At 40.8% G+C, this 18,169-nt stretch overlaps 1 protein-coding gene across 4 annotated transcripts in view; it reads right to left on the reverse strand.

Moving 5' to 3' along the window:
• The window catches only part of LOC122869547 (oxysterol-binding protein-related protein 7-like), a 41,332-nt gene extending 25,630 nt beyond the window's left edge, over window positions 1-15,702 (reverse strand). For 2 of the 4 annotated variants that reach the window (XM_044182689.1, XM_044182687.1), the window contains exons 1-8: window positions 15,549-15,702; window positions 3,100-3,319; window positions 2,174-2,317; window positions 1,887-1,940; window positions 1,597-1,710; window positions 1,095-1,262; window positions 477-618; window positions 164-282 (exon numbers count right to left, since the gene is read on the reverse strand). In XM_044182689.1, the coding sequence (XP_044038624.1) occupies window positions 164-282; window positions 477-618; window positions 1,095-1,262; window positions 1,597-1,710; window positions 1,887-1,940; window positions 2,174-2,317; window positions 3,100-3,267 (909 nt within the window). In that variant the 5' untranslated portion in view covers window positions 3,268-3,319; window positions 15,549-15,702. Of the gene's footprint in view, window positions 1-163; window positions 283-476; window positions 619-1,094; window positions 1,263-1,596; window positions 1,711-1,886; window positions 1,941-2,173; window positions 2,318-3,099; window positions 3,320-5,699; window positions 5,947-15,548 lie in introns of those variants that run through there. The other 2 variants (XM_044182690.1, XM_044182688.1) reach the window with 2 other exon arrangements.
• Between the last annotated feature and the right edge of the window lie 2,467 nt (window positions 15,703-18,169).

The raw sequence follows: 18,169 nt of genomic DNA on the forward strand, positions 1-18,169 counted from the left end.
TGATTCATAAAAGCCTTAAAACAAATTATCTTGGATTAAACTCAAAGTCAAATAAAATAAAGAAATAAATAATTTTAGCCCACTGTTATTTTTCCAGTGTAATACAATTTGAAGAATCACACACACACACACACACACTCACAGTTGTTACCACAGTACTCACCTGCATGCTGATTCGCATCTCCAGGTCTGTGTTTGTGATTGGCAGGCCTCCTTCCAGCCAATGGAGTCGCTGGATGAGCTGGGCCAGTTCTGTCAGCTCGGCCTGACAGCGAGCCAGGTCTGACAAATACAGCACACAGAACACACACACAAAAGTTTGCATCTGTTCCCATCAAGACAGTGAAAGATCACATCAATGTGTGTTTTTTTTCTGCATCTCAATGTATGTATGGAATGTGTCACTGTTGAATATGATGAAATATGACTGTAAACCAGGCTTCACTCTGTGGCTGAAGATCACAGATGATTCTCACCGTTGGAGGTTGCGTCGATGTCGTGGGTCTGCTGCAGCCAGGCTGACACCTTGCTGGTCACACCTGGGTGAGAGGCGACGGCGGGGGCGGGGCTTCCCATCTCTTGTTGGTACACTGATGCTGAGCTAGCATAGTGAGGAGGCTGGACAGTCAACCACATCAGTTAAAGTTAAAACCAATGACACTAAAAATTACACTAATAGTACACAATTAACAAGTCAAGTAACTGAAAACAAATTATTAGTTATTTGAAAGCTCAACTGTGACCTCTTTCGTGAAGCTTCGCACAGAAGCCATTTGTGTGTCTACAAGGTTAGTTACACAAATTTAGTGTAAGAGAGGTATGAGTAAGCATACAACATACTGGAGGTAAAAAAATAAACAAAAATAAATAAGTATAGAGCTGATGTCACTACACAATCAACCGCCTCCCACAATTATTTGTGCTTTGTTGTTACCATAGAAACAACCAAGGGGGCATTTTCTTAAGAATGATACAAACCATGACAGCGGAGGAGTGGCAGTTGTCAGCAAATGTACTGAAATGTGTATTATTAATCTATTTTTAGAAATTTATGATAAAATGTGACATTAAGTTGAGCAGGAATCTCTACTGACCGTTGCTCGGTTTTTCTGGGCGAGAGTGGCCATGGCTGGCAGGGTGCTCGGGCCCAAGGAGAGAGCGTGAAGGACACCACGATGGACACTCATCGCCTCGTTTTTCCTAAATACACGATGGGCACACAGCTTGGTCAACCAGATGTAGAACATATCATGGCTCTTTGCCTAACAGGGAGGAAAACAGAGAAAAATAAATAAATAAATAAATAAATAAATAAAAAGGAGGACATAGGAATCAAGAAAGAGCAACAAAGACAAGGCGATAAATGTTAAGTTCTCTGCAGGCTAAAGAATATCCAGACGTGTGGTTGTAAACATCATTTGGATAGTCTAGATTTTACTGATAGTCGACTATGAGAAACTATTTTCTCCTGAAATTAAGCTTTGCAGATTGCCATCTGCAAACATGCTCCTACTCAAGAGCATGTTGTCTGTGTCAGTCATTCTGCAACCACCTCAAGGGTCCTGAAATCTCTCTGAACTGTGTTTTATAGCTTACCTGGAGGTGGTAGAGGTTGTCTCCAGCATCCAGGTCTATGCGTTTGGACTTCTTGTTGATGGACATGACAGCCAGGCTGACGTCCAGAGAGCCATGGAGCTTCCCTCTCTGAATCTAAAACACAATGACAAAGCGTGTTTTAAACTGTTTTCTTATTACCTATTTAGTAAATTTAAGTGGAGCTGTTGAGACCACACTGGAATCAACAAAATAAAGACGACAGAGTTCTTGGCTCTATCACTGCTCTGTGTGACAGTGTGTTGGCAGCTACATTTTTGTTCACGACTTACATCTTGCTGTGTCTTTGAGTACTTGAGAATTCCTTTCTCCAACAGGAAGTATCTCTGAAAAGGACCAATCACAGTGAAGTGATAGATAGAAAGAAAACAAAGACGATCCAGTGGACACTGGAATTGCTTTATGCTGACTGGTTAGAAGGTAAGACAGCTCTGCTTCAGTGTAACTATCATGTTAACCAGAAAGTATTTACATGTTGAACAGACATTAACAGACAATAAGATTGAAAGCCTGTGTAAACAGAGCAGAAAAGTTCAGACGCTGTCCAATCGGTGTTCACCTTGTGCCAGCCTTTGAGCGGGTACTTCCTCCTCTTCATCAGGTAGCCCTGACAGATCCCAGGGATACTGAGGTCCAGAGAGGAGCCGGGACCGGGACACATATCCAGATGCTGCAAGTCGTCCATCACCTCCCAGTGACGAGACTGACACAGAGACAGAAACAGAAACACTTTAATTATTACAAAATAAACCAAATTACTAAAGACCGCATTTGGTGTAGTTGTAAATTTCCAAAATATGACAATTTGGCATCAAAAGAAATCGAATATATTATCAATATATATTATCTGTCTATGTACTGTTTAACACCATTTTATGCGCCATTGACTGAAGTTGCCCACAATGAAATTACATACAGCTGTGGTTTGTTCTCATTGTGTGAACGTGTGAAGTTGAAATGTTAGAAGTTGTCCTCTGGTAAACTTCTATTTAATGGACATTATTTAACCTTTTGCAGGCAGACTGAAAGGAAACCTATATGGAAGCCCACTTCTGCCAAGCAAAGAAAAAAAAAGATGAAAAGTTAGGAATGATAAAAAAATAACTAAGTCACAACTATCTCATAATTTTGACTTAACATGAGTATTTTTTCCCCCATTCTGTATATTAAATCTATTTTTTTCTGGTGGACTTATGTAAATGTAGGAGTTAATGGCTATAAACAATTTATATAGATAGGTGTTGATAAAAACAAATGTATATAATACTGTTTGTTTTCTGTTTAGGCTACACCTAAGGGAAATGGCAAAATAAAATCTCCCTACTTTGTTGGCAGAGGCAAAACAGAGTATCTGTAAGTAACTAGAATGGTACAAAATACAATGAAGTAATTAGATTAATACAGCCGGTAGGGAGTTCAGTATTAACATTTTTCACATACTAAAAACAACACAGCACAGTCACATTGTGTACCTGTGGGTCTTACCTGTTTTGAATTTTTGGAGGAGCCTGTGCTGCTACTCCGCGAATGGCCAGGTTTGAATGTGCTGGCCGGGGATTTGTCAAGGCCGCTGATCAGTGATTGGCTGCTGCTCAGAGGGGGCGGACACACCTGAGGGTCCATTGGTACAATGTGATGAGGAGAGCGTTGCATGGAGTAAAAGGACCTTCAGGGCAAGTTGTGTCTCATGGCAAAGCACACGGCACTGCGGAAGTCAACAAAAAGTGTCAACAGTACAGTGATAAACCAGTCACAAAGACATAAAAAAATACAAATAAATGTACAGTAATGCAATCAAACAATGTAAGACTTTAAAACAAATGTAAGTTCCAAAATGACATGTGATTGTTGTGACACCTCGCTGTTATTAGCTATCTTAAAGTTAGTTTTTTTTTTGTGTTTTTTTTTTTAAAGATCTATTCTTTTAAAAAGATGCAATCACAAGCTTACAAGGACACATGCAATGAAAATCATTATCTTTCCTGTTAAGGAACAAATCTTGCAAATATATTCTCAGTCTGCTCCAGATGCATTAGCTTTTCAAAAACCAAGAAAGCTTGATTGAAACCTTCCATGAACAGCCATGATTTCATTTTCATTAGTCAGAGTAGATTACAATTGATTTGCAGGAAGAAAGGAAAAACATGAACATTTCCACCATAGAAAAAAAATCTGCATTCTCAAGCAAGCTCAAGCATTATTTTTGAGTATAAGTATTTACCATTGCAACCAAAAAAATCTATGGCACAAGTTAATGCTTTACATTCTTCTCATCGCTCTTAACCTCTTGTACCATGTTACAAATGTCACCTTTATCTTCTCCGTTACATGCTATGAACGTTTATTTTTATTAGGGAAAACTCTTCATTCTTTCTCACGTTTTCTTACCCAGCTCTTCATCACCTAAGATATGCCTTAATGGAAGCACTCACCAAACTTGAAGGTGTTCATTAAGGAATTATTTGTTTCTAGTTCTCAACCTTGGTCATCATATATTGGCTTGTAAAATTCAAACGAGGCACATTAAACAGAAAGGCCATTTATGTTATATAACATCAAGCTGGACACTGAAAATAATTCTCTCTCTCTCAAAACCTAACATGGCAGTGGCAGATGGCTGCCCACCATTAAGACTGGTTCTGCTCGAGGTTTCTGCCTGTTAAAAAGGAAGTTTTTCCTTGCCACTGTCGCCAAGAGCTTGCTCATGGTGGGATTTGTTGGGTCTCTGTAATTATTATAAAGAGTACGGTCTAGACCTGCTCTATAGGAAGAGTGCAGTGAGACAACTTCTGTTATGAATTGGTGCTGTATAAATAAAATTGAAATGAAATATTACTCATTTATACAAATGCAGTAAAAACTACCTTCACCTTATATCAGTTGGTGCAGGACGTCTGAAAGTCACTAGGGCTACATCCACACTACGATGTTTTCGTTTTAAAAATAAAAACAATCTCCGTCCAGATGAGTATTTCAGAATAATCTCTGTCCATACTAACACGCCTGAAAACGCATCAATTGACGATTCACGTATACTGGTCATGCGCGGGCCGGTGTAAACAGGAAACAGATTGTCTTCTCTGCCAGTGGATGTTCAGTTATAGTAAATACTGCGAAGCAAGAACAGCACTGGCAAAAAGTAAGACTAGAGATTTCTTTGCTGTGACTAACAGCGTGACATACACAACAAGGTCAGCAACACCAGTAATTCGTTATCTATGTTAAATGAGCAACTGGTAGTCGAGGCTGCTGTTTCTTTGTTTTCTTCTGGAAAAAGGACACGTGATAGGGGCGTGACGAGTCATGAAGGACACAAAGTGACTGACAAGACCCAATCAAGAAGCAGACGTGTCCATCATCGTTTACAAAAGCCTCCGTTCTTGCCCGTCAAGACTAGAACGCAACCCTGGAGTTTTCAAAAGAAAACGGGGCCAGCTGCGTTTCCAAACGTATCCGTTTTTTAGTAGCGTGGACGTAAAGTGTAAACGTAGCAAAACTCATGCGTTGTAAAACCAAAACGTAGTAGTGTGGATGTAGCCTAGATCATTAGGTCAAACAGAGACAATGAAATGCATAATTAGGATGACACCACAGTCAAAAGATGGCCCATTGAATATCCATTGGCTCTTCCTGCTGCTCTGGCATTCCCTTTTCTCATTCAGCAGGTGAAAACAGCCGGTAAGAGGAAGTGTTCAATGTTGAAATTCCAGTCGAAAGCTTCAAGAAGCCTGACCGGATTCTGGTGGCAGTTGGTTGCTGCTGGCAGCCATTAATCACATGGTGTGTTCAAAGACTTCAGCTCAAGATGGATAAGAAGAACCCCCCACCCCCAGCTGCTATCCTTAACCAAATAATCAACTGGGTTGTTATTTTCCATGATCTAAAATTACATATACAATGATAGAAGCTTTTATCCATATCACCCACTCCTACACCAAACATAAATGAAAAAGTGCACAACTACACTAAGTGGTAATACAGGTGACAATGTAGCAAATTAAAGTACATGAAACCATAATGAAGCAATGTAAAGCAACACTTGAAATAAGGAAAGCCTTGGTGACACAATAAGAAATGAAACACACCTGTGTTGGCCTGATGTCAAACAAGCTGCTCCCCAGTAGTCCACAGGTAATTCTTTTAACTTTCCCTCAAGAATAATTGTAGAGCTGCAAAAATTCCCCTTAAAAGTTCCTGTTCTAAAAAAAAAAAACAAACAACTCACACCACAAAGAGATATTTTCCTAAGAATATTCCTTCAGCATCAAACTGCCCTCTGAAAAACTCCCTTCAACTCTCCTCTGTGTTAAACTGAGAGCAATGCCACACCTGACTGACGATGTGCTTGTCAGTCGGGTGCATATCAAAGCCAGCAGGTATCTGGGTGGGGCTGAAAGGAGAGAAACACTCGACCTGACCGAACAGGCCTGCCAGCTCTCATCACGAGGATGACAAGATCTGCAACAGATTTGTTGTCACCAGATGTACATTAGAAACATAAGTTGTATTCAGTAATCAGTTCTGCCCTACAAAGCCAAAACACTAGCAGCTACGGTGTTGTTGATTTAAAGAGGTCAAACATAAAGAGGGGGTTACATTTTATAGAAAGCTAAATCACACTTTTAAACGTCATCAACAATGAACATATTACTTTTGCAGAACTACTTTGTTAGGAAAGTCCAATCCAAAGTTAAGTAGAATACATTTTAGTGATAAGGGATAGGGAGGTTTAGGGATCTGGCGATACTCTTTTCTTATCGTCAACAAATCGCACATGCACACCCAAACCAACAACAAATATGTTCGTATCCAAATCCCGATATATCCAATTCTTCTGTGCCAGAGAGCTGTATTGTCAAAAATGATTAAAAACGCATCAATGACTCACACTGGGTGACATGTTCTTTCATTACCATGAACACACACACAGTTTATTATGACTCAGTCCCACACACACCGTCCTGCTGCCCCAAACACTCACTAGAGCACCACGTGTGGATTAATCCGCAGCTGAAAATAGTCCCCAACAAATGCACTTTCCTCCTGTTTGAGTAACATTTGCCAAAAACTACAGTGACCAGCTGTTTTAAACATTCACTGAGCCTTTTCTAAAAACAAAACCATTATTGTGTGAGGCATTTATAAAAGTTCTTCAATCTGAACCAATGGTCTTGGGGCTTAGAGCCACAGACAGGGTAGGGAAGTCAGAAAGTAGTGAGAGATGGACTAACATTGTTGGTTTGGGGCTTTTTGTGGGCTTTGTTAACAATAAGAAAAATAGAGAATAACATGCCATATCCTTTTAAGTGCACTCAGTTAGATACTGGCTCTGTTTTGTTTTGGTGGTTTGTGTCTTTTATAAAGACAACAAGCAAAAGAAAAATGCCAATAATGCCAGGTATTCATGTTGTAATCGTGCAGATGGAAGGGAAAGTGGGCTGGGCAAGCTGCCTGAAGAGTTGTGTTTCAAAATACCATTAGAAGAAAAAAAAACTCCAAAAATCCTAAAATCCTACTGATGCAACATTAAGTCAACATTTGCTTGCTTGAAATGTCTTTTCCCTGGTAGAACAGTACATGCAGCAGCACTGCCTAGCAGCCAACTGGCAAGTGTCACATTTCTGACTTTCACCATCAACACTTGAACACAGCATTACCTCTGGATGCCTGACCCTTGACATCTTTGCTATTTGTAAGGTTGGTGATTCTGTTTTTGTGTTGACCTCTAAGTCTTTCGACAGGAGAACTTGGGGGAGGGGGAGACAATATTGTGAGACATTTGGAATTACTTCCCAGTTGCCAAACATCCAGTAAAGCGGCTGGTTCTTGGAAGCAGTTTTCCTGCCTGTTAGAACCAGAGAGGAAGAAGCAGGAGTGGAGGCTAAAACATTCCCTGCATGCTTTGCACTACACATTATTGTGTGATTATATACATCTTGGTTACAGACCTGCTGTATAAAAGATTCTTAACACAGAGGTAAGTGTTGTTGACACCCAGCCTTATGGCCATACGAGGGGCTTATTTGACGAGACTGACGTGCCCGTTCCGGAATACTGTGTCTGTTTGTGATTTGGTCATAGCTTTTGTTTAAGATACATGTGCTCCTTTCAATAATGATGTAAAGCTGTCATAATGACACTGATAATCGTATAGAAGGAAAATTTACCTCTAATGGTATCTGACCATGCAGATAGTTTTAGTTTTTAGATATCCGGCAGATTCCTGCTTCCATGCCAGTGCACTGAAAGTGAAAGGAATTTTGTTTGTGGTGGTCACAGCACTAAACAAAGATATTTCAAATTCAGCAGCAATAGCTCCTTCCAAAACAGTGTCCTGGTTATTCTACATAATTCAGAAATCTCACTGAGAACAGTTTTCACTGAAACTACTTTCGGCCGGAGAAACAGTGTTGAAAACTGTTGACCGAAGGTCTGAATTTTAGAACAAAAATGGGAACACCGTTTCTGGAATGAGATACTGCTGTTTGTTTATGTAATTTTTCAAAGCTGTGAAGGCATAAATGTTAAAGATGGATATCTCAAAACATCAAACCAAAACTATCTGAATGGCTAGAAACTGCTAGAAGTGAGATTTAACCCTTTAACAACGTATCAACAATGAGATTCGATAAGGAAAACATCAATAAAGTCCACCCTGCATTTCTCTCATGGTACCAAGCATCAAATAGTGCTCCGCTGGCTGCTGAGGTCCAGCAAAAACAGAGCCAAAAATACTCAGGATGGCACTTGACAACCAAAGCGATAGTGTAGGCCTGTTGCGATAACGCCGTTAGACTTATCTTATATACTGTATGGCCATGACCTCGATCATTTTTGCTGACCTCAGTATTGCCCGTTGCGTGTTTGTTTACGTAAGAGTGTCAGTAACATTTTGGGGCGCAGCGCTTAAGCCGAATGAACAGAAAAATCTCTGCTGAGACGCGTTTTGCTGTCATTTCTGGTCGCACTGCTTCTGTCTCGTCTGCCCTCTGTGTGGCGTTTCACCGTGGGCGGGGCTCAGGCAGCTCTTCAACACACACACACACACACACACACAGTGTTACCAACGTGGCAACTTTCAGCTGCTTTTCAGACCCGCGACAAATTTATATTGATATAAACAGATATAGATATTATATTGTAATTCACTCCCATGCACGCTGCTCAGAGTAATTGTAGTTCTCGGCTCTTCTGCCAACAGTGCCATGGTCTTGGCTCTCCTTCTGCTTGACTGTGGAATGATATTTAAGAATACAATGTTGTGCAATACAATATCATCACTGGGCATGTCGTGGTGGGTGGTGCTACCACTGGCAATCCTAGAAACAGTGAAAACTAAAAGATATCTACAAAGTTAAACTGCAGCTGCAAGAACCAGGGATTTCATTTAACAAACAGCTTCTTCCCCCAGGCATTCATGAACAATGCCTGTTAACTGTCCATCTGCCTCTCCTTGGTGGACATCCACAGTAACACGTCTTCACAAAAATTCCTCAAAGCTGACATAACCCAGGTATGACACGTATATGTGGAATCATTTACTTGGACAGAGGAAGAAGTTCAGAAAAATCATGCAAAGTATGTGGTCTGACCAGTAAGCCAGAGAAAAAGCAGGGGCTGAGATACAGCCCTGAGAGCATTATTCATTCAACAAACACCTCAACAACTGTAACCTTGCCTGGAGCAGAAAACCAGCCCATGTGTCAGTTGTAGAATTTGGTGTTTGGTGAATTTTGTGAACTCATTCAACATGTTTCCTGTAGCTCCCTACGCGTTTCAAGGTGCTGTTACAAACAAGATCCTCAGCATCAAATTATTCGGTTTCAAACATTGGCCTACAATGGCTAAATGTTGGGACTCTGGAACATTCATGGCTGAAGTCAAGTGTGTTTTGCAGCTACCAAGGCTGAATGCTAACCAGGTAGCCAGTTTGAGTAAGAGATCCATGAGTTTGAAGGCTTTTCAAAAGTTGAACCACATTCAACGTTTTTGGAGGACAACCCTGCTTGGTTTTTTGCCAGAGACCTCTGTGTATCCCCGCCGTCATTGAAATGAATGAGGGCTGCATTTTTATCAGTCTCATTCTGAACAAGACCTATGAGGGTACTTCTGTGTCTTTATTATACAAAGAAACAGAATAGGTTTGAGAGCCAAACTTTCCACACTGCAATCAAAAAATGTTTTATTGCAAGTAAAATTAATTTGTGATTCAAAATGTATTAACACGAATCCAAAAGTTTGGCTTTTGAACCCAACAGTTTTACTAGACGCGTAAAGATGTAAGACACGCCTCTGTTGGCCTGTCTCGACCGGAGTGACAGCTTGGCAGCATCCACTGTTTGGGGAAAGCTGAGGCACCTGGGTGTTTGACATGACTTGTGGCCCCAACAGGAGGACACTGACATGACAGTGGTGACCCTCGCGGCACATGTCCAAAATCAATTGAAAATAAAATGATTAAATCGCCCAGCCCTATTTTGCTCTCAAATCTATTTTTTGATTACAGTGTGGAAAGTTTTGCTTTTAAACGTTTTCTGTTTGACTGCACAATAAAGACTCAAAAGTGCCCTCATAGGCCCACTACCTGCTACCTCAAAGAAAAACCTGAATGAACTGAGGTCAATAAAAAGGACCATACCAGTGGTTTTGCACAACCAGCTATTCATCAAATCAGTGTATTTTCCAACAACTTAGATTACTGACAACCATTTTCCAATTCATCAAAGTGGCTCATTTTCTTACTCAGTCAAAATTATTTTGATTTGAAGCTTGCTCAACATAGCTAATGCATCATAATGAAACACACCCACACCGATTCTTGTTAAAAGTTACTTAATTTTAGAGTTTGAAAAGTGTTAAAATGGTGGAGTGATCTGTGAAGCCTTCCTGGTGGTGCGTTCACATGCTGAAGTGAAGGTCAACAGATCATCATTGAATTCCTAAGTTGTGACGTTTGGAAACTCAACAGGGAATAAAAATAACTATCAGACATGTATTTTGTTTCAACTAGTCATACATTTGACAGTTGTATTGAACGGTCTACAAAAATGATTTTTTCTGACTTCAGAGTGGAAGACAGATTTAGCTACACAACAGCACATGAACACACCACTCCAGTGATGCACGGATCGCAGTTATATCCGCGGGCGGGGCCGGGTCATAAAAGTTACCATTCTGATTAACAGCAGACGGGGTGCGTGTGGGTGAAATAGGGTGAAGCTCTCCCCGTAACTGCACCGATTATTTAAATCTCCCGACACGCTGCCAGGATCGGACACACACACACACACACAGTGAAATAGTTTGGAGTAAAGCAGTGGAAAAACACGTATTTCAGAAGCTAAAAGTTGAACTGTTCCTCTGGACACTTTCCTCTGTCCCGTCAGGTTTTACTTTTGCTGCTTAAATGTCCCGCGATGTGACATTACTGCGCGCGTGGAAACGTTTCAGATGACTGACAGCAGCCTCTAATCAGAAAAGTAAAACACTCTTACACCAACAATAAAGAAAGCACCTGGAAAGCTTGCGCTGCTCGACATCATTTAAAAGGCACTAGAGCCTGCAGGGACCGGTACAGGTGGACACAAATGTCCATGCGGGTGGGGGTCTCTAAACCGGAGAAAATCCTTCGTTCGGGGGGGTTGGGAGTGGATGATTTACGCCTACATGTGGATTCGGATCCATACATCACTACACCACTGCTCTATGTCAAACTCAGATCTGCGCTATCATTGGACGATCAAGGCAGAAAGACCCGCATACTAGTTAGTGAAGATGTACCGCTGCAGAGTACTGATGCTTTGACAAGAAAATGTCAGGCAGAATATGATGAGGAGCGATGATCAGACTTCTACAGAGAGACTGTTGTAGACTATCAGTTTGAGCCAGAGCATACTGAGGAGGAAATGCTGCTGAGGCAAGCAGAACGAGACAGGGAACGAGCAAGACGAGGAGACAGTGCAGCATCATCAGACTGACCAGAAGGTCAGCCTACGCTGTGGCCTATATGGTTTTCATATGGCAGGAAAAAACCTTGGTATTTGAAAGTAAAAGAAAAGTCAAACACACCTGTAGAAACATGTCAGTTATTCATTTGGTGGCTGAAAGATCAAACATTAAAAAAAGTGTTACTGTTTTGCAATTCAATACAGATAGCAATACAGTATTCTGCAAAATAATTAAAATATGATATGTCAATCTTTTGCATGCTATGCCACTGAAACACTGAGGTCCAGCCAGAGGAGAGTGTCCTGCTATTTTCAATCAGTGATCAGTCAGTGAGTGTCTCTTATGACTGTGGGTGGTATCACTTGTCTCCTCATTTCCTGCGCTTGCATCTTTTTCTTGCATTTTAGTCCCTCCCATGTAATATTCTGTTTGAGTTCATTCTTTAATAATCCAGGTTATGATGAGAATGTCTCAATGTGTAGAAATCTTCTGGGCCTAATTTCTTTAGGCAGAGTGGAAATTATGTAAATATATTTCACATCAAAATATAGTTTCAACTGGGATTTGTATCATATGTGAGTGAATGGAAATGATCACCAATAGATAATTAAAATGTGTTTGTTTAAAAATAACAAGCAGCTTCTGTCCTCTAATATATCATCCATGATACAGGATAAAAAGGTGAAATGACAGTTAACAGACATGTTAATCAGACGATCCACTATTTTTAACTAGACTGAATTGAAATAGATTCAATCTGAACACGGAGTGATATTACACCAGAATTGGTTCTGTTTGTTCTAGTATAAAACTGCAGTGTCATAGCAGTCTGAGCAGCTGTAGCGTCCCAGCACAGATTTCCAATAAAGGATGGCCTCATGTATTCCTGCTCCAGGAAGCCCCCTCCCTCCTCCCAGCAGAACGAATTCTGATATCCTACACGATGGCGGAGCAGATCAATTTCCGGGTCACCCAAGGAGCACGACGGCATGAAATAAGGCAAGTGAGACTCCACAGCTAACACTTCTAGTGAGTCAGCAAACATAGCTATGGAAACCATGGTACAACCTGACCAAACCAAATATCAGATTCATAAACAGATGCAAACTGCATAGTTGTGTGATTTAAGGGAAGCGTCGTCCAGAACAATCTGTTCTATCACATTCGTGTCTGTGTGATGTCACCTCTGACAAGGCCAAGACCTGAACCGACTGGTTCTCTCTCTCCTATCCTCCATCTTTCACTCCCTCCAGGAATGTGCCAGGGCAACATGCACAGGCTGTTGGGTCACAACAGTGCCGACAACCCAGCGTTAGTTTTGGGTGCGGTTGGGAAAGTCAAGTGCTTAATACATTTTAAACCTGTGGCCTCCTACAGTGAAGACGAGAGGCAACGCAGCTGACATAGGAATTCCTACAGGAGCTGATGAAATGTATCAACACAGTAGAAATGAGAGCGAGACAGGGGCACTCTTCAGTGTCACTCACTTGTTTCTGGGTGTTTGTTGCAGTATCATACCAAACTTTCCAATACCACTCAAACCACACTATGGGCTTACTAAAATTCTCCGTTAAGTTGTGTTGTAGATTCCTTTGCCGTCTGTGGTGAGAGAGAGACAAAAGGTTTGACGACAGCAGCAGCCATTAGGGCTGGGTTTCCAACCTCAACTCTGGTTTGGTACAGAGTGAAATGTGTCTGTAGCCCAAAGTAATGAAAACTGTCGAGTACCATTATTTCCATTATCAATTAATAATAAATATCATTTATAATTATTTTTTTCAATTAGTCAATTGATCATTGTGTATGATATGTCATTAAAAATGGTCCTGACAATTTCTAAGAGCCCACGGTGTTCAAATGTCTTGTTTTGTCTGACCAACAGTCCAAATGCAATAATATTGAACTTACAATGATATAAGCTGGACAAATGTTTGACATTTTTAAATGATAAAATTGTCAACATTTTATTGATTACCACAATTGTTGCTGATTAATGTTTTGTCTTTGACCAGGGCTCCAGACTAACCTTATTTTAACTATGTGAAAATTCACTGAAGTGAATGGAAACCTTTCCAAAACCAAAATGTTGTTCCTTTACTGTTCGTATCATCTATAGTTGTTAGTGGCATAATGAAGACACCATTAAAATGTTGAGGAAATCAATTATATTTATTTAAACAAAACCTGAAAAATTATCTGTAAACATGTGGTTTTTGTAAAAAATTAAATAGGATACAATTTAGTAACACAGCAGCTGCGACCACATGGCCCGTACAGACACAAATCACACTGAACATTACTGGCCATGCTGGAAAGCTGCCATGGCTTTTGCCCTGTAGGCCGACATTGTTGTTTGTTTTGTCAGCTGACAATTACATGGTTGCTGCCGCTGGCTGACAGGTTACACTCCATTTAAACCGTTTTCCCGGCCCTCGCCGTTAAGCGGTGCACCGGCGCGCTTTAATGTTTAGCTCCGTTAGCTGTAAACACACCGCAGGGCTCTGCTGCCTACCGGCTGCTAGCGGCTAACTAGCTCTCCTCCTGCCGATTTCAACACGGGTTTGTTGTTCACTATGTAGCATTATCAGGGGAAAAATAATATACTCACACACAGCCAGGGTAGCGCCTGGATAAAGTTAGCTAGCAGCAAGCAGCTGGCTAGACTGTTTCAATCGAAAGATGTGCTCGATCTGTAACAGCAGCACACTGGCAGGTTCTGCCAGCAGGCCTTAGATGGCCCGGAACCGCGGGAACATTTCAGAATCAGGAAGAGTTTGTAGGTCTCGTGCTGAGTAGTCAGCCAGTGATAGTAACTATAGTAACAGCATGAGGGTTCGAAAGTTTGTCATTTGCTAAGCGATAGTTACACACACACACACACACCCCTCTCCGGGGGAAAGCTCTGTTCGTCCCAAACACGTTTTCTACGGGACGCCATTAGTCTCGAGCCCTGCGTTTGACAGTCTTTTACTATTTTATTTAGGCAATCATAAACGTAACATTTGGGAACTTTGGCTTCTTTTGTTAAATGAAAAATCTTTTGTAGAAGAACATGTCCATATTTTTCAAAGTCAATTTAAAAGTATTGTTTTGGTTCTGAACTCAATCAAAAGCTTCAAACAACACGTAGCATCGTGCTACTTTGCTTGTGTTTTACAAAAAGAGCAAGGACATTTGTCATTTCCAGCTACCTGGATTAGGAGAAACGTCTTTATTTTCGTGCAACAGATGGACCATTTTCACCCCGATGGTTAAAGAGTGTTTGAGGATTGTGGACATACCGGCAGAGCAGTGGGAAGTGTTGTTAAATATAATTATATATTTAGAGTTAGGAAGATTAGATGCTCAGCTCTGTGATTCTAATGTAATGGTAACTACACGCAGCGCCGCCGCTCCCACCACGCGCATCACACACTGTGCATAGGGCACCAAGTGCTGAGGGGGCACCAAAAATAGCCTAATGACTTTTTTTTTAAATGCCGGTATTATTTCATTAGCCTATAGAAATATTAGGCACATTTTAGCCATGTATATGTAACAAAAAAGGGGGAACAAGAAAGATATTTAATAATTGCTCTAGTCTAGTGTGCCCCCCCCTCCCTCCCCCTCCCTGACTACACGGCAGCTGGAGGGCGCGCGCGCTCGCTCGCGTGTTGTTGGGGGTGGACAGAGCTTAATAAACAGGTTTGGTTCAAGTGAGCAACACCCCAAACAAACACCGCCGCAGAAACACGATATGAAAGACATTTTGTAAAGTCGAAACAGAGAATTTAGATTCTGACATTTCTTAAAGCATTTGGCGAGCAAACACGCCGAAACGCCGTCAAGCGTCGTTTCTGCGACGAAAACAGTGAGTTCATAACATTTCCCAACTTATTTCCCCTTGCAAAGAAAAGCAACCTCCAACACGCGTGAACACAAAGCCTTCTGACCGTTTCCTCCGCTGGAACACTGCAACAGTAGCAGACATGTGAACAAGGACTGACCTGCTGGAAACCACCTGCCGCACTGACGAGCCCCTCTTCGGGTTTGAACGAAGCCGCCCTCGTTCTGTCTCTGCGTGCGCGTGGCACAGATTACCGTTTCGCAGGTGCACCTGCAGGACAGGTGCATCATGGGAACACTTTTTTTCTTTCTTTTTTAACACAACATTTTAAATTCAGATCTACTACTGGAGAAAATGAACACATTGCCAACAATAAAAAAACACAAGAAACGAAATGAACAGTTAGTGACAGTTAAAATAAGATATTAGACATGGACTCATATTTTAAGATCAGCTTTTTGATTTCATCATCCTCAATGTTTGTCCATTTACATAGCCTACACGGAAATTAGATTATTCCATAAGAATAATGACATTCACCATTGAGGCTGTAGTGATATTAAACAGCATGGCAGATAAATTAATAATAAACCCTATAGCTGTATTTCTAGGAAAAAAACTCCTAAATAACTTACCCAAAATGAATCAATAGCTCCTCAACCATAAGGCACATATGCATATATCTGGTCTCCTTTGATAAATAAGAAGCTAAAGAATATGAATCCACTATAAGTAAATATATTTCTATTACCATTCCAGAGTAAATGGAGATGCAATAAAGAAAAACAAATTTCTTCCTCGCCTAGTACAAAATCTAACCATCATAACAAGGGTCCAGTGGCTAATAATGCAGCTGGATGTATGCTCCTACTGCTTGACTACAAATGTAACTGTAAATGTGATGATGAAAATACAGTAAAATACAACCTTTATGATACAGTTTATAAAGATATAGTCAGCTGGTCTCCATGTTTTGGCCATGTTTACTGTTTACTTTTTGACTGTTTACTGAGACTTTTACTTCAAAACACTATTTATCTCCATATACCATGTTACAAATAACAGAAATGTCCCAAAAACATTGAAATATAGTAAACACAATGAATATTGATTAATATTCATATATGACTGAAGCGCTCCATGCTATACAGGCATATCCATTCACAGCAGAACGGCCCACAGTGAAGTAGGACACAGCTATGGATTCCTCACCAGACATTATCTGCTACAGGGACATCCTCAAGTCCGACACATTCAAGATGAAACCACTGGACCCTACAGTTTTCATTTTCACATGCCACCATGTCACCATTCTCTTCAGGTCCATGACCTGAAGTAGCATTTTCTGTTTCTTTGAACACTGCTTTTTACCTCTGTAACTGGCCTTCCTTGCATTTTTTTGTTGTGTTTCTCTTAGAAACAAAGTTTTGTGGCTCACTGATGCTTAGGAGAGGAGCTTGATAGCTGAAGGCTCTGGCTCCTGTTCTACTTTTGGAGATTCTAGGAACCACAAGTAACCCTGCATTGTGGGAGTGCAGTGTTCTAGTCGGATAATGTGGTATTATGAGATCTTTAAGATACGATGGTGCCTGACCATTAAGAGCTTTGTAGGTGAGGAGAAGGATTTTTAATTCTATTCTGGATTTTACAGGGAGCCAGTGCAGAGAAGCTAATATTGGAGAAATATGATTTCTTCTTGTATGTAAATATGAGTTCTTGTCAGTACACGTGTTGCAGCATTCTGGATCAACTGGAGAGTCTTAAGGGACTTATTCAGGCAGCCGGATAATAAGGAATTGCAGTAGTCCAGCCTAGAAGTAACAAATGCATGCACTAATTTTTTCGGCATAATTTTGAGACAGGATATGCCTGATTTTTGCAATGTTACGTAGGTGAAAAAAGGCAGTCCTTGAAGTTTGTTTCATGTGGGAGTTAAAGGATAAATCCTGATCAAAGATAACTCCGAGGTTCCTTACGGTGGTGCTGGAGGCCAGGGCAATGCCACCTAGAGTAATTATATCTTTAGATAATGTGTCTCGGAGGTGTTTGGGACCCAGTACAAAAACTTCAGTTTTGTCAGAGTTTAACATGAGAAAGTTGCAGGTCATCCAGGTCTTTATGTCCTTAAGGCATGCTTGAAGTTTAGTTAACTGGTTAGTTTCAACTGGCTTGATCGATAGATATAATTGGGTATCATCTGCATAGCAATGAAAGTTTATGGAGTGTTTCCTAATAATATTGCCTAGAAGAAGCATATATAAAGGTGAATAGAATCGGTCCAAGCACAGAACCTTGTGGAACTCCATGACTAACTTTGGCGTGCACGGAGGACTCACCGTTAACATGTACAAACTGAGATCGATCTGATAGATAGGATTCAAACCAGCTTACCAATTACATGTTCCAGTCTCTTGGAGTGACTTTGGAGTGGCCTAGTCAAAGTCCTGACCTGAATCCTATTGAGATGCTGTGGCATGACCTTAAAAAGGCAGTTCATGCTCGAAAACCCTCCAATATGGCTGAATTACATCTACAAAGATGAGTGGGCCAAAATTCCTCCACAGTGCTGTAGAAGACTCACTGGAAGTTATTGCCAACGCTTGATTGCAGTTGTTGCTGCTAAGGGTGGCCCAACCAGTTATTAGGTTTAGAGGGCAATCACTTTTTCACACAGGGCCATGTAGGTTTGGATTTTGTTTTCCCTTAATAATAACAACCTTCATTTAAAAACTGCATTTTGTGTTTACTTGTGTTATCTTTGACTAATATTTAAATTAGTTT

The sequence above is a fragment of the Siniperca chuatsi genome, linkage group LG21 (assembly GCF_020085105.1).
Source record: "Siniperca chuatsi isolate FFG_IHB_CAS linkage group LG21, ASM2008510v1, whole genome shotgun sequence".
NCBI lineage: Eukaryota > Metazoa > Chordata > Actinopteri > Centrarchiformes > Sinipercidae > Siniperca > Siniperca chuatsi.